The sequence below is a fragment of the Acomys russatus genome, chromosome 24 (genome assembly GCF_903995435.1).
Source record: "Acomys russatus chromosome 24, mAcoRus1.1, whole genome shotgun sequence".
Taxonomy (NCBI): Eukaryota; Metazoa; Chordata; class Mammalia; order Rodentia; family Muridae; genus Acomys; species Acomys russatus.
In genome coordinates this window covers 39,710,494-39,725,945 of record NC_067160.1, presented here as the reverse complement: position 1 = coordinate 39,725,945, position 15,452 = coordinate 39,710,494, and the positions used below count along the sequence as shown (strand labels likewise).

The 15,452-nt window shown below is 38.5% G+C and overlaps 1 protein-coding gene across 4 annotated transcripts in view; it reads right to left on the bottom strand.

Annotated features, from left to right (window-relative positions):
- Zeb2 (zinc finger E-box binding homeobox 2) overlaps positions 1 to 15,452 on the bottom strand; it is a 131,296-nt gene that overhangs the window by 17,061 nt on the left and 98,783 nt on the right. For 3 of the 4 annotated variants that reach the window (XM_051166633.1, XM_051166634.1, XM_051166635.1), the window contains one exon: positions 14,059 to 14,130. In XM_051166633.1, the coding sequence (XP_051022590.1) occupies positions 14,059 to 14,130 (72 nt within the window). The remainder of the gene's footprint in view (positions 1 to 14,058; positions 14,131 to 15,452) is intronic. The other variant, XM_051166632.1, reaches the window with a different exon arrangement.

The window sequence follows — 15,452 nt, the reverse complement described above, 5'->3', positions numbered from 1 at the left end:
AGCTAAACTGTCCTCTTTATCTTTAGACTTTTCAATCTGATAAATGGTTAGTGATATTTTCCAAACCAGGAAACACTAGAACCCTAAAAAGAGTTGAAATTGTGGATAAACATAAGATGGAAGAGAAGAAAAATCAGGAGAATCATATTTATATTTTATGGACCACCAACTAGGTGCTAAAAATTCTGCACGCTGTGACCGCAAGTCTTCCTTTTCTCACTCCAACTTCTGCTAAGTTTAACCAAAACAATCGTCTGATTCCAAGGCTTGTATTCTCCTTAAGGCGAATTCGGAATGTAAGTTAGTAGATAAATACATTTTACCTTGAACCTTTGCTTACATCTGTTCTTAGTTGGATTTAACAGCCATCAGTTAAGATCATGGCTCTGCTGCTCCATTCACAAGGCCATGGGTGCTTTCAAAGGACGTTGATAGGGGGATAATGATAATGTCACTGAACTTGTCCCATTGGCTTCCTAAGGAGTATGTGGAAACTATCAGCTTACACAAACTACTAATCCATTTCTGAGCTCATTAAAATTGTCTTCCCAAGAATTATTTTTTTCTTTTAATGATAAAAGAAGATGAGAGACAAAATTTTTAAAATAAATGTTTTACTTTGTTTTATTTGTTTGTTTGTTTGGTTTGTTTTTGTTTTTCTGTGACAGGGTTTTTCTGTGTAGCCTTGGCTGTCCTGGAACTCAGGCTGGCCTTGAACTTATAGATCTGCCTGCCTCTGCCTCCCGAGTGCTGTGATTAAAGGCGTGTACCAGCACCACCCAGATAAAGTGATGTTTTAAAACATGTTTTAACAGTGGCTGACATCTTTTTCCAAACTATGACAATTCAAAGTAATGTTACAGCTCCCTTCTGAACACATACCTATTTGAGCATTTAAAGGCCACTCCCACTGATGACCTTAGTGTAACCCAGTAAAAGTGGATGGATGTACATTTAATATCCTAATTTTATCTTGATATTTCAGCAACTATTTGAATTATCTGGCTATCTTTGCATGAATTTTCATTTGCATATGAATGTTTCCATCAGAAATGTAATCAAATGCAAATTCAATTGGATTTGCATTAAATAGTCTTTGGGCTTAAAAGGGAAGAAAATTCTGATTTTTCTGGATAGGCAAGCTAAACTACATCTAGATACACTCTGGTGTTGGGAGAGGAAATTTGATTGCTAGATCAAATTTCATCATGCTAGACTTCTAAGTGAGGTAGGGATAAAAGGACTTCAAATCACATGTTCTATTTAAGGACCATCTTTGGTAATCTATGGATCCTGAACACTGAGTATATTGCCAAGAAACTATTAGTTTTTAAAAAAGAACCATTTATGAAACGAATGTGGAAAATAATGTGTCCTTAACGCTATTCTTCTATTAAGACAAACAAAACATAAAAGAAGATACCTGATAGTTGAGCTAGGGATTTAGAGTTTTGCTAAACTCAGTTTACATAATCATAAGACATTATGACGAAGTGTTTCAGGGTAAACATAAACACTTTCAGGAGTTAGATGTGGCTTTAGTGAGTATCCAAAAGGGGCTTCATGAAGAAAATGGCATTTAATCATGTAAGTCTATTGACTTCATTAGGACTTTCCCTCATTTATGTGGGGCGGATCTGCTATCGATCATCTATCTACAGCCACTCAAAGTGAGCTAGCATTCAAACTTAAAAGAACCAGCATATCCACCATGAAAAAAAACAATGCAGGTTTCTCCTTGGTTTTTATTACAGTTTTCCTTTGCCTAGACACAGCTCTTCATCTCCACACCACCAAGTCTTATAGTACCTCCGCGAGCTGCTGTTCACAGTATGATCTCACTCTCATTTGCTTAGCTGTACTTGAAACAAGCCTAACCCTTGATTTGTCCAGATGAGGCCAAGGGATACAATTAAAGCCCACAGATCCCTTCCCTGTGATTTTAGGACTTTGTTCCAAAATGAGAATCAAGGCCTCCCCGCTGCCAAGCGACTGCAGAGGTAAGATGCAAAATGAAGGACCTGATGTTTCTGCCGGTCAGGAAAGGACAGTTTGCGACTAGAGTGGAGGAAGCAGAGACAAGATGGTCATCCTGCAGCCACGCATCCAGCTGCGGGTTCAGATGGAGGCAGTGCTACACCTTCTAGTGACTGGACTGTCCCATCTCCTTACATTATGCCACACCAGAAGCTTCCTTTTCTATTTCAAACTGTGTCAAGTTGCAGCATCTGGAAATCCAAACCATGCATGCTCACAGTACTGGGGTGGCAGGGCTGCAGTGGTGGGGGTGGGAGGGGGAGGGTGTTTTGTTATCTCCTGTTGGCAACGATGGAATTCTGATTGTATTTGGAAGTTTGTATTTGTTTTGTTTTGTTTTGTTTTTACAAAGATTTTATAATATTGTGTAGTGGACACAGGAATGAGGTGGAAAACTTGCTAAGAAGTTACAGAATTCCCCACTGTATTTTTCTAGTATAAAATCAACCTCACTTTTGTCCTTCCTGTAATCCCTCTTGCTCCCTCGCTGCCTTGGAAGGACTGCCAAAACACACTGACAAAGGATATTTGCATGGTATTTATCATCAAACCATAACAAAAAATTCACAAGAAACCTCAAGTAATTTCTTCCCATATCTTCCTCAGGGATTTTGCATTTAGTCCTAAAATTTACCCTAATGTCGTGCAAATATCTCAACCTTCCCTAAGGTTAGTTAAACTTTTCTCCATCCAAAAAAAGAATGTTAATTAAAAATGTTTCCTCATGGCTATATGTATTTTAATATTGGTAGATAAATTTCTAGATCCTTTCAAGTCAGCAAAGTCTCTCTTTTCTTTTAAACATGTTAGTCAGTCTTACTAGTCAGGCTTATTAATGATACTTTCATAAATACCTTTAAGACCGTCTTGGGAAAATATTGATTTTTTTTAAAGATAGATAATGAATGTTGGTCTAAACTGACTTTTAAAGTGATTGCCTGAAAACCAGCAGAGTTAGTGGAACTCTAAGTGAAAAAGAACCATCATCTGCTTCAGAAATCACCAGTAACCATAATTGAGTTGCTTAGAACAGGTTCTCAATGAGACTAAAAGTGCTTTTTACTTATAGTTTACAGGTTGTTGGATTTATAATGTGACCCTGATGCTGAGTCTTTTTTTTTTTCCTCCTCATTTCCTTTTACCATTTGTTTCCTGTATTTAGAGCAAGATATTAAACCCACTGGTTTAATATCTGGCATATTTTCAACTTTCATTAAAACCCAAAGAGACATATATTTGAATATTATTGTTAAGCCTTTTTGGCAAACATCAAATTGAATGAGTAATCCTTTTGGGAGACCTAGCTTTTATCCACAATACTATGTCAAGGCAAAGAGGACAGAAGCAGTAGTCATGTGTGTAACTGTCTTTTTCACCCATGGGGGTGGGGGGGAATAAAACCAATTCCTTCAGTGCTAATGGATGAAATAAAAAAGAAGACATCAATTTGCATTTAATTTTGCATTGTTTTTTTTGTTTTTTGTTTTGTTTTGTTTTTAGTTTAAAGAAGCACATGCAAAGGTATATGAATTCTTACGACTACTTTGCACAAAGTTGACCAATGAGTAAATATCAGCACAGGTATATTGGCACGAGATATCTAAAAACTTGGAGGGACAGGAACGATTTCTTTTCCTTGTGGCATAGCCACACAGCAGCTCCTCAAGCCTCCGACTGGTACAGAGGCACGTGTAAAGCCAAGGGAAACGCCTCAGGAGCAACAGAGAAGGTCCTTCCTTTGCTGAGAATTAGGCATCTTGGTGGTCTCTCCGCCCCTGCTCTTATCTGGCCTTCTCTGGGGGAAGCATGTTCAAATACCAGCGCGAGATTTCATGCTAAAAGCTTTAGAAGAGAGAGGTGAAGACCGGATAGGAGGTGGGCATTTGTAGCAGTCTGCAAGATCAAATGCTTCCCCCCACAGCAGGAGGAAGCAGCCCAGTCAGGGATGCAGTCTAATTTTGAAGGTTTGATTTTTGTACGAGAAGACTGTGAATATTAAGACCCAGAGACTTACAGTAACCCTTGAACGACATTGCTGTGCACCAGTACAAAATGATGCAGCGTGTTGACTTTTAATTCCCTGGCTGAACAATATGTGTTCGTCTCCCCTTAACCATGTAATCTAACAGTCTGGAATTAGTGTTGCGATACCTTAGGAAGGTGCTTTTGCTCAGCACTTTATACTTTCTTTTCATGGGAAACCATAAAATAGTGTTTGCTCTGGATATTCACTGGTCTTCAAGATATGGCTTGCTTACCAGTGTCAATATACCTGGGAACTTATTTGAAATGCAAGTCCTCGGTCAGCAATCGGTGTTTTAACAGGGCCTTTGAGGAAATCCTGTCTAACTGAAGAACCTCTGCTGAAGGACTCGCTGTTCTGTCTCATATAGCACACACAGCGTGCTTTTGAGTGATATGATGGAATTCATCCACGTCAGGCACCCCTTGACCTCTTCAGCCTGAGTCTCTGCCCCTCCCCTTTGCTTGCTGGATGCCATCTGCAAATCTGAATCATGGAGTGCATCACAGCACGCTGACACCTTCTCTCCCAGGTGTGTGAGCTGACAGAGGTGTGTGGCCCATGTGTCACTGGTGCTTATTAGGAAGTCTAGAACACATCCAGTGCTGTGAGACCAAACTCAGAGCCTGGGATTCCTCATGCGAACTACTTATTTTATGTTTGGTTCTTAACTTTCTCACCTGTGAAATGAGCCAGCATGTACCTTCTTGGGTATCCTTATAGGCACAGCAATCCATACTTTGAAATAATTAGTTGACATAATCAGTTTGTCATCCACTCCCTAGGTATGTTGAGAGCGTTTAATCTGTATTCTTTTCTATTACGAAGTCAAAATAATATAGATTTCTGAAAGGAGACCCACATACAATGATTAAGAAAAAAATATTTTGGAGGTGCCTGGAAACCACAGACAGCACCCCAAAACAAAATAGTGCTTACTAAGTATTTGTTGAATGGATGAATGAAGGAGATGTTGTTGGTTATTCCTTGTGGGAACTTGTGCTGTGAAGGGGTGACAGCTGCTCCTAATCACAGACAAAGCTAACAAAACCTCAGCATTCATGAGGCAGGAAGGGAAGTTGCCCCTGCAGGTGTATACCTATGACAGTCTATCCCTGACAGTTCCTGTCTATCCTATCCAGTGCTCATTCTGCTTTTCCTAATTTTTTTTTCTTTTTCTTTTTTCTTTTTCTTTTTGGTCATTATAAAAAAGCAGGAAGTTTACTGAAAAACATGTAACTGATGATTTCTGTGACAGATGTCTGACTGAATGACAAACACTCTCGAACCTTGAATGTGACATAGACAACCTAGAAGAAAATGACTTGCTTCGCAGTAGTATGGTATCGCAGTAGTGTGTCCTCTTTGCTGGGCACTTAAGTACTATCTGAATCCTTGGGCCCTGTATGTCGGCTACCACCTTACGTCCTCTCAGATCACGCTGAGAGATACCTGGTGTTCAAACTTGTATGGCCTCCATCCTTGGAGAAAAAACAAACAAACAAAAAAAGACAAAAAACAAAAAACAAGCTAGCAGATTCCAAAGTTTTAATTAAAATCCAATGTAAGAGAAATAAGAGGATGTTGAGGCCCCAAAGCATGAAGAACGAGCCCAGCGCAGGTGCAATGGTGCACGCTTGTAATTTTAACACTTTGGGAGGCAGAGGCTAAGGCAGGTGGATCTCTGTGAGCTTGAGACTAGCCTGGTCAAAAAAAAAAAAAAAAAAAAAAAAAAGCTTCCAGGACAGCTATACAGAGAAACCTTGTCTGGAAAAAAAAAAGAGGAAAATAAAGGAATAAAAGCCTTTCTTGCTCTAGGATTCCCTTTTTCTTCTATGAGAATGGCTGCACGTACAGAATTTACTCTCCATGGAGCCTATTGCTTGCAGGCCTTACCTTACCCACTCAAAGGCGTCACACTACTACATTGTTGGCTCAGATGACATTTCCAGTGTAGGTGTGGATCACTACTGAAAGTCCATTTGCTATGAGGACACTCATCCTGTACATCTGAACTGAACTGGTCCATGATCGGATTCCATAGTATTCAGCTTATATTGTACTGTTTTCATTCTGTGAAACTTCATCAGGACATGATTTGTAGGGCCAGGAAAAATGAAATTGTAGGGCATCTTGTTCAAAGTTGTTAAAATGATCAAGGATAAAAGCCAAAGATAGGACAGTGTAGGGACCAATGTCATTACAAAGAGAACATCAGAACTAAAGATCTTAGGAAAGCAATGCTTTTAGTTTTAAATGGGAGAGTGTTATTTTTCTGTTCATCTTAATTTTAAAAACTTATATACATGATTTAGTTTTTGATTGGATGTATGTATTAAGAACTAGTAAGTTCATCTTATTACTAAATGTAATTTAATGACAAAAAATAAATAAATAAAAAGCAGAGACCCAGTGTAAGGCCCGCCTAACAGCATGGTGCATGGTATAGGGTGAACCCCTTGTATAGGGCCGAAGAAGGCAGGTCCTGTATAGGCTTCCATTCCCTTAGTATCACTCCAGCTCTTGTTTTTTGAATTTATGTTTTCCAAGGCAATTTCATGAAGAGAAAGGGTGAGGGTAGGGAAGCCCAAAGTTTCTGGCCTAATGTTTTTTATTTAACAAGCTGATGGCACCAAGATGTAGTGAGGTTAATGAGTGATTCACAAAGAGGCACAAAAGTAGTGCCTAGAAGAGCAGGTTGCAGAAGTCACTTAACTTGACTCCTGGCCCATTGTTCTTTCAATCATAGTGATTTGAACACGAGAGAGAAAGACTTCATCTTTGTAGTTTTTGTTTATCATGCTTGATTTAATAACATTTGGAAAGGACCTAGAAGCTGAAAAGATCACAAGGACATGAATAATTCTAAATGCCACATTCTTACATTGTAAGATTAGTAATGAGAAAAGCCAATTAAAATGCCAACTTTAGTGGCATATGATATTAAATTATTCCTTCTCTTTATGTCTATACATTTCTTTTGTAAATTTAAATCTACTTATTTACTGAAAGTGTCTCTACTTACATGAATCCTGTATCTTTTTTATCCTTTCCTTGCTCTGCCTCTCTTCCTTTGTTTGTTTCTATGGTGATCCAGATTGAGTTACTGAGTGTCATCATGGCTAATTTTGGTTGCCAACTTGCCACACATGAGAAGAAGGAACCTTGTTGAAGGATTGCCTGACCTGTGGGCATGTTGGTGGGGCATTTCCTTCATTACTAATTCATGTAGGGTGGCCCAGGCCACTGTGGGCAGCACCATCCCCAGGCAGGAGAGCATGGGCTGGATAAGAAGGGCAGTTGAACATGAGCCTGATAACAAACCAGTAAATAGCATTCCTCCATTGGTTTCTGCTTCAAGCTCCTGCTTTGATTGCTTTGGCTTCCCTCAGTGATGGACTATAACAAGTAAACCAAATAAACACGCCCCCCCAGGTGGCTTTTGGTTGTGTTGTTAATCATAACAACAGGAAGCAAACCAGAGCAACAGGCAGAAGGAAGAACTCTTCAGTTTCTTTCCTAGAGATGCTTAACCTTTCCATTTAATATATAAGGACTATATTTTCCTAATTTCAGTATTTTTAATCAAGTTTCAAGTGCACCCAATAAATTATTGCTGTCCAAAGCATTTTGAAAACATGAGTTATTATGAGCTATTATTTTCTTGGACATTCCGCGAGTATAGTAAAGAAAATATGTCTTAAACTTAACGCAGTAAGGGACCAAAAGGGAACTTCATTCACGGTTCATTTTGCTTTTCTATTTCACATACTACTTGCTTCCCAGCCCCCTCCCCCCACATGCTTAATGATAGCCTCCCACATGTGTTCCACTTCTTCAGATTAAATGAAACTATGTCAGCCCTTGGTAATAGCCCATCCCTCACAGGCTTTCCCCACAGAGCCCTTCCTGCTTGCATCTGTCTTGACACACAGAGCAAAGAGGTTGGGTCAAACTACTTCTTAATTCACAGGCTGATCCAAACCACTGTTCCCTGTTTTACATGCTCACTCATAATTAATGTATTCCTTACCTCAAGAAATGACCTGCTTATTAACTATAAGCACTAAATAAAGAACGGTGGATGTTGAAGGGAATATGGAGAAAAGCAAACAGTATCTACCTTTAGAGTCTCCACTCTAGAAAGCTTTTGAAGAATTTTCTTTTCTTTTTTTTTTTTTAAAGACAGAGTCTTGTAGTCATTATGTAGCACAGGGCTAGCCTCAGACTCACCATCTCTTTGCCTCCAAATGCTAGAATTAGAGGTGTTTTCTGCCATACCTGGTTGTAACTAAAATGTTCTGACGTCTAAGGTTATCTTTCTAAACATCAGGTTTTAGGGTACTGTCTCTATAGGAAAATGACATATGTCCAGTGACTACATGTCCTCCAGACTGCATGGTGGCACACACACACTTCAATCCCAGCAGTTTGGAGGCAGAGGCAGGAAGATATCTGTGACTTCAAGGCCAGTCTGGTCTACATAGTGAATTCCAGGACAGTCAAAGCCATATATTGAGACCCTGTCTCAAAAAGTAAACAAACGAAATGGTAGTAGCCCTAATTGTGCTCCCCCCCCCACCCCCCGCAAAGTCTAACAACATGGAGAATTAGTCTTGATACCTCACTAAGCTCAAAACAGATCAATCTCTCAGAAGCAGAACTGGTACCAGGTATATGTGCGCGCTAACTCCCCATTTTCCACACCCCCTTTACTCAACTACTCCTTTCCTCAGAGCAGGCACTTCATGATATCCAGGCCCAGGGTCCCTCAGTCTACTTCAACTGCTCTGAGCTCTTGCCTTAGTTCACCTTGGAACTTAAACTTTTCTTCCTAAATCATTCTTGCATTACCAAACTAAGGTATATTCTTTTCTTTCTTTCTTTCTTTCTTTCTTTCTTTCTTTCTTTCTTTCTTTCTTTCTTTCTTTCTTATTTTCTACCTTATATACCCAATTCTCAGGCTATGTTTTCAAAACAGAATATTTCTTTCTTGATGGCGACTGAGTTTTTACACTGTCCACAGCAATTACTCTCCACTTCTACTCCAGATTTTTCTCTCTCCTCTTCCTTCTTTGATGGTAATGGAAGATTTCTTTTCTTTTCTTTTTCCTATTCACTTCAAGAGTACAAGCCACCTGGTAGATATCCCCTGGATCCCTTAACTTCGGTCAATTCATTTCAACTATCAGTTTCCTCTGTGATCACGCTACTAAGAAAAATCAACTGCTACCACAGTTGCCACCGAGCTCTTCCAACAACTTCTCCAGCCTCCTTTCATATGTTCAGCCTTTCCACTGGTCTCTTTGCCCAGAGGCATGTTCAGGAAGGTTTTCTCCTGAAGAACTTTTCTAGAAATCTTTAGGCATCTCTTTATTGCGCTAGCTCTAACACACACCTGCTCTCTGTCAAGAAACTCTAGAATATGTAACACTTTGCCTTTGGGCCTACATTGCTTGCTGCACCACAAATGAAACACCTTAATACATACCTGTTATTGTAGGTAAAAATAATAACACTGGTTAGCAATGAATAAATATTTGTTCTTAATATTGTGTTACATATTTGATACACAAGCCGATTTATGGTAGTGTACACCTTTAATCCCAGCACTTGAGGGCTGAGGCAGGCGGATCTCTGAGTTTGAGGCCAGCCTGATCTACAGGGAGAGTTCCAGGGCAGCCAAGGCCACATAGAGAAACTCTTTTCGACACATGTTTCTTATTCATGTGTCTTTTCTTTTGCTTATTCATGTGTCTGATTAATCTTTGCTCATCCTTTTACCCATGATGCTTTGCAAAATATCCTTACACTTAGTAGGATCTCAATAAATGCCTACTGATTTACAGAGCTAACAAAGAAACAATTATTTACTTGCAAATTTTGTCTACCTATTATTATGACTTTCCACCCATTGCCCTATAAAATTTTATGTTCCTTAAGGGCACATATTAAATATTCCATTTCTTTAAAGGATTTCCCCCTCAAGCTTCAGTTTAAATTCTGTCTGCTTTAGATGGATAACAAATTTTATAAAAAGCGAGTGTTTGTTTTTTGATGGTTATTCAGGTTGAAGAAAAATGAGTCCTGATGGTAGTCAGTTGTGAAATAATGAAAAAAATATTTGACATTATTATATATTATCATATGTATTATATCATTATTATGGATAAGTACTATCAAATCTTCCCCTTCTATAATTAAATTTAGGGATGCTAGTTCAAGACGAGGTGAAGTAGAAGACACACTAGATAGATGCAGGTAGATACTTCTTAACTTTTACACTTGAGCCTCAAATGCTACAGCAGAGCAAAAGAGCTGCACAACTTATTCTGTAGTGTTTAAGGATGTCAAAGGTTTTCAACATTGTCTGGTCAGCTGGGGAGATGGCTCAGTCAGTAAAGTGATTATTGTACAAGCAGGAGGACCTGAGTTGGATCCCTAGAACCCAAGTAAACATGTTAGGTTACGGCCAGGCCTGGAGGCACACCTTTACTCCCAGCACTGGTGAGGCTGAGCCAAGTGCACGTCTATGAGTTAAAGGTCAGCTTGGTCTACACAGCGAGTTCCTGCACAGCCAAGGGAACAGAGTGATATCTTGTTTACACCCCCACTCCTCATCAAATGTTGGGTACAGTAGCATACACTTGCTACTGTAGGTCCCTGGAATCTGCTGGTCAGCCACTTATGCGTAGCCCAATCAGTCAGTTCCAGCTTAATGGAAATGTTTCAAAAAACAAAACAAAACAAAACAACAAAAACAGAGGAAGGTGGGAATGAGGAGGAGGAAAAAAAAGGAGATATCGACTGATGAGTCATTTTTTATGTGTTGTGTTTAGGAATACCTATGGCTATGGCTCAGTTTTGGACCTTCAGTATCCATGTAAAAAGTCAGATGTGGCAGCATATGCTTATAACCCCAGTGCAAAGGCATAGAGGTGGACACCAGTAGATTCCTGGCCCCCACTGGCCAGCAAGTTCAGCTAAATTAACGGCCTCTGGCCCCAAAATTAAGGTGGAGAGTGGTAACATCACTATGTGCCTTTATCTAAACATAACCATGACTGCATACACATACTAATGAGTACATGGATATCACTCACACATACACACACACACACACACACACACACACACACACACACACACTTTTTTAAAATGTAATTTTGTTTTCTAGAGAAGTTAATGAGGAACTGACATGAAAGAAGAAAATAGTTATGATGCCCTCATTTAATTGTTTTGTTTTATTTCAGACAGGGTTTCTCTGTATGTAGCCTTGATGGTCCTGGAACTTGCTCTGTAGACTAAGACTCCAGAGGAGAGGAGGAGATGGTGTCTTAAAAGAGGAAATTTTAAGGTCTGGGGATGTATTTCAGTTGGTAGAGTGTTTGCCTTGCATGCATGGCACCCAATGTTTCAACCGCAGGATGACATAAAAGAAGGAGGAGGAAGAGGAAAAGCCAGGAATGGTGGTGCATAGAAAGACTATCTGAATATATTTGCATGACTCTCATGCCTCTTCCAGCTACTGCGTTTCAATTAAAAATGAGAAGAAACACCCTTGACTCCCCCCTCCACCACAAACATATATACACTTCCTTGTTTATATAACTTTTATATGAAAATACTGTTTGAACACTGATTCAAGATCTCAAAGATCTGTAGATCTATAAATAACAAGCACCACTATACTCTAAACACACACACACACACACACACACACACACACACGTCCTCTTGGGCTGCTTTACCTGTGCCACTCAGTTATTAAGAAGTCTTGTTGAAAACTCCCTACTTTACTACCTACGATATACTTTGTAAAAGTCACTTCATGGCTGCATAACAACAGTGGTTTACAGGGCTGTAGAGTCTCGTTTTCCCTGGAGACATCATGGTGGTACAATATGATCCAACTTCTTTCTTTTATGCTTTCTTTATAATCTCTAACAGTTGCTTTCTATTTACAATTTTATTTCCCGTAAATTCCCTTAAATTCAGCAAAATCTTTTCACCTACTATTTTTTTTTCTTTTGGCTTATATATTCTACTTCTCCCTTCCCTATGCCTTCCTGACTATAGAAAGTATACTTAGTTCAAGTTTAACTTTCTTCATAAAGTCTATACACATGCCCACTTTGCAGGGTCTCATCCATTTCTGTAATTCAAATAGTTATGACTCCTACCATTTGCTGCCTATTTATCATGCCTTTTCCCTTACTGTTCTTTATTTTTTTCATGTGAATTATGCTTATCTCCCAAATTAAATAATAACCATTGCTTAGTCTTTTGACCCATCTTCCCCCACACATGCACACAACAGGGACTACTGAAAACACTCAATGAACAGGTATTGATTTATTTATTGACAGAATACATATGAAGCCTAAGAAATAGTGAGTATTAGAAGAAAGGGATCTTAAAGCCTGGTGAAAGGGTGTTCAAGATTGATTTGTAGACCTCCTGGCCTGGAATAATTTTGGTTAACCTCATGTTGGACTCAGGTATATACAATGGCTGTTAAATTGTCACCTTCTTGTACTTCCAGTGCTCACAAAGGAAATGAAATCAGCGTTTACTAATGCTTGAAGCTTAGACTTAACATTTTTCTATAAAGGAACCTGAGGCTACTTGGAAGCTCACAGACTGGGGTTTCTGGAGAGTACTTAATTCATGGTATTTTATTATTATATTTTACATAAAATCCTTTGAATTTATTTCTATTTTTATAGAAACGGTATCTCAGCACCATAGAATATTAAGACTAGAAGTATTCTGAGCAGTCAACTAATTCAATATGTATTTTACAGATATGGAAACTGAGTTCCTAAGAGGATAATTAATTTGCCCAAGGTCATAATCTAGATATCGCTGAAGCTGCATCTAGAAATTAGAATTACTGCATGATTCTGTGATTTTTCTGGAACCACATGATTGTATGTGTTCAGTTTGGTGCTCAATTTGACATTATTCAAATGAGTAAAAATAAAAGAGTTTGAAAAATTATTTCTCTTTCCTTACATTCAAGATACTGAACTAGTGTCTCAGTTATTAATAATAGTATGTACAGATAGCACGAGCAACATTACAATGCATATTACCTTAAGGGAAATGTGAAGCCACGTAAAACTGTACATATTTTCACTGGCAAGCTGAAGGAAAGCACTTAGTTGATTTTTGTTGTTGCTTTGTTTCGGGAAATGACTTTGTAGTGAGGACTGTGCTAGTGTTTGTAACAGTGGTGTGGAGGGTTCTTCAAAACATGTAGATGGGGCCATACATACACATAGTGAGTCCCTGTCACATTGTGCTATGAGAAGAGATGCTGGTCAGTATTTGGGGGACAGCATGGACTGTCACCTTAACTTGAGAAGAGCATGGACTGTGACCTTAACCTCTCTAGTAGAAGCTGGGACAAATAAAACACCCTACTGGTTACTTATCAGTTTCATTAAAAAATAAGTGAATTGTTAATTCTTGTTTAAAAGTCTGTCTGAGAAGTGTTACTTGATATCTCTTGCAGAGGCAGAGATTTAAAAAAGTGAAGAGAGAATTTGAGAGAAATTAAATGATTAACTTTTAGAAGGAACGTTTATGGAAATTTGGCTTTGGGAAAATTATTTCGCAATCTGTATTTCATCATATCACTTGAATTCTCAATGACACATATCAAATGGTAACTAATACCAGCATATTGTATTATAATTTAAAATTATTTTAAAGTAAAAAAATTACAACTAGAAATTCATACAAATAATGCTGTGAAAGGACCCATTCATACAATTCCTGAGCTCTAGAGGCAAATTAGGGTATAAGAATGGAAAACAACTTTGCTAAATAAAATAAAAGATGTAAAGCCAAACTTGAGACAAAGCCAGACCTGTGAAGTCTAACTTCTTGCTAACTGTGGAGGTGCAAATGGTTGGGTCTGTGTCTTATCAGATTCAGGAAACCCACATGACACAGAAGGAACAAGATGTTGCTATGTGAATGTAACTTACCTGTACCATTGTTAATTGTGGTCTGCATCGTGGCTTCTGGCCCCATAGCATCATAATCTTCTTTCATTTCTTCTGTGGGGGAAAATTATCTTTAGCATTTGACAAGTGTAGAAAGGCTTACTATGCTAAGCATGCCAAACATAGGAACAAGGAGAAGTCTTTCAAGGGAAACAGAAAAGGCTGGTTGTAAACCTGTAAACAATAGCTTTGTTCAGGGAACTGAATGAATTCAACAGTGCTGGCTGCACAAGAACTTATTTACTTTAAGCATTACTGCAAGCTGTGAAAAACAGAGGTGCTTATTTGAGGCAAACGAAGGGCTTTTCTTCTGGTGGCAAACAGCGGGGAGATGTTATTTTTTTCAATAAGAGTTGAGAGTCAAAAGTGATCAAGTATTTGTACTCAGAAAGAGACCACTGCTGACTCTGGGTGCTTGGTGGCAAGTCAGAGCTGCTCAATTCATTTTCATACTTTCTTTCCCCTTGGTATATCTATTATGGTGTCAGCCTCAGCAAGCATGCTTTAAAAAAAAATCCCCAATTCTGCATACCAAAACTTGGAATGCCTAGTTTTACAAACTAACATCTCAGATGTATTAAAAATAGCCATTGACTGTTTTACATAAATTTCTACAGTCTATTTCTCTTATTTCTCCTCTCCTATTTCTTATAAATAGCATTTTGTTTGGAGCATTTATGCCTCCATAGGTAATTGTACTCATTTCCAGATGAAAAATACAGAGAAAACAGTAGCTCAATGTGTTAATTAAGATGAAAATACAATGTAATAGTGAAGGAGAAAATTCATGAATGATTAGAGGCCATTTTTGAGAATGGTAATATTCCCAAATAAGAGAGAAAATAGGAAATTTCTCTGTCTGCTATATTGTAGAGTATGTGGGAAGGCAGAACAAGGCAAGCTGCCAGTTAAAAATATTTCAAATAAACAAACAGAACATGGACTTTAGAAACCTGTAGTTTCACAGTGACAGCACTAATGAGAACAGAACATGATCCAAGAGCAGAATCACTGTGCTGCAATCATTTCACTTAAAACTCAAGGAACTGTAAGTAGAGCTCTCAGATTTATCCTGATCATTTTCTGTTTATCACATAATACACTACTGTGGTGGAAAAACACTTGCTAGAAAATGTTACAGCAGAATTGACTCAATCTGTATGTCGAACCAAAGCCGAAGCAGCACGATCCTATCAGATACACAAACACACATAGATACTAATTTAATTCCATTCTTCAAAACAGTCACACAATTTTAATAATATTTATTTAGCCAGTTCACCCACTTCAAATTAACTCCTGACCCTAGGCATCTCCTCCATTCCAGGAATATTTTCCCAGGGACGTTTTGCATGAAACATTTGGAAGTTCAATAC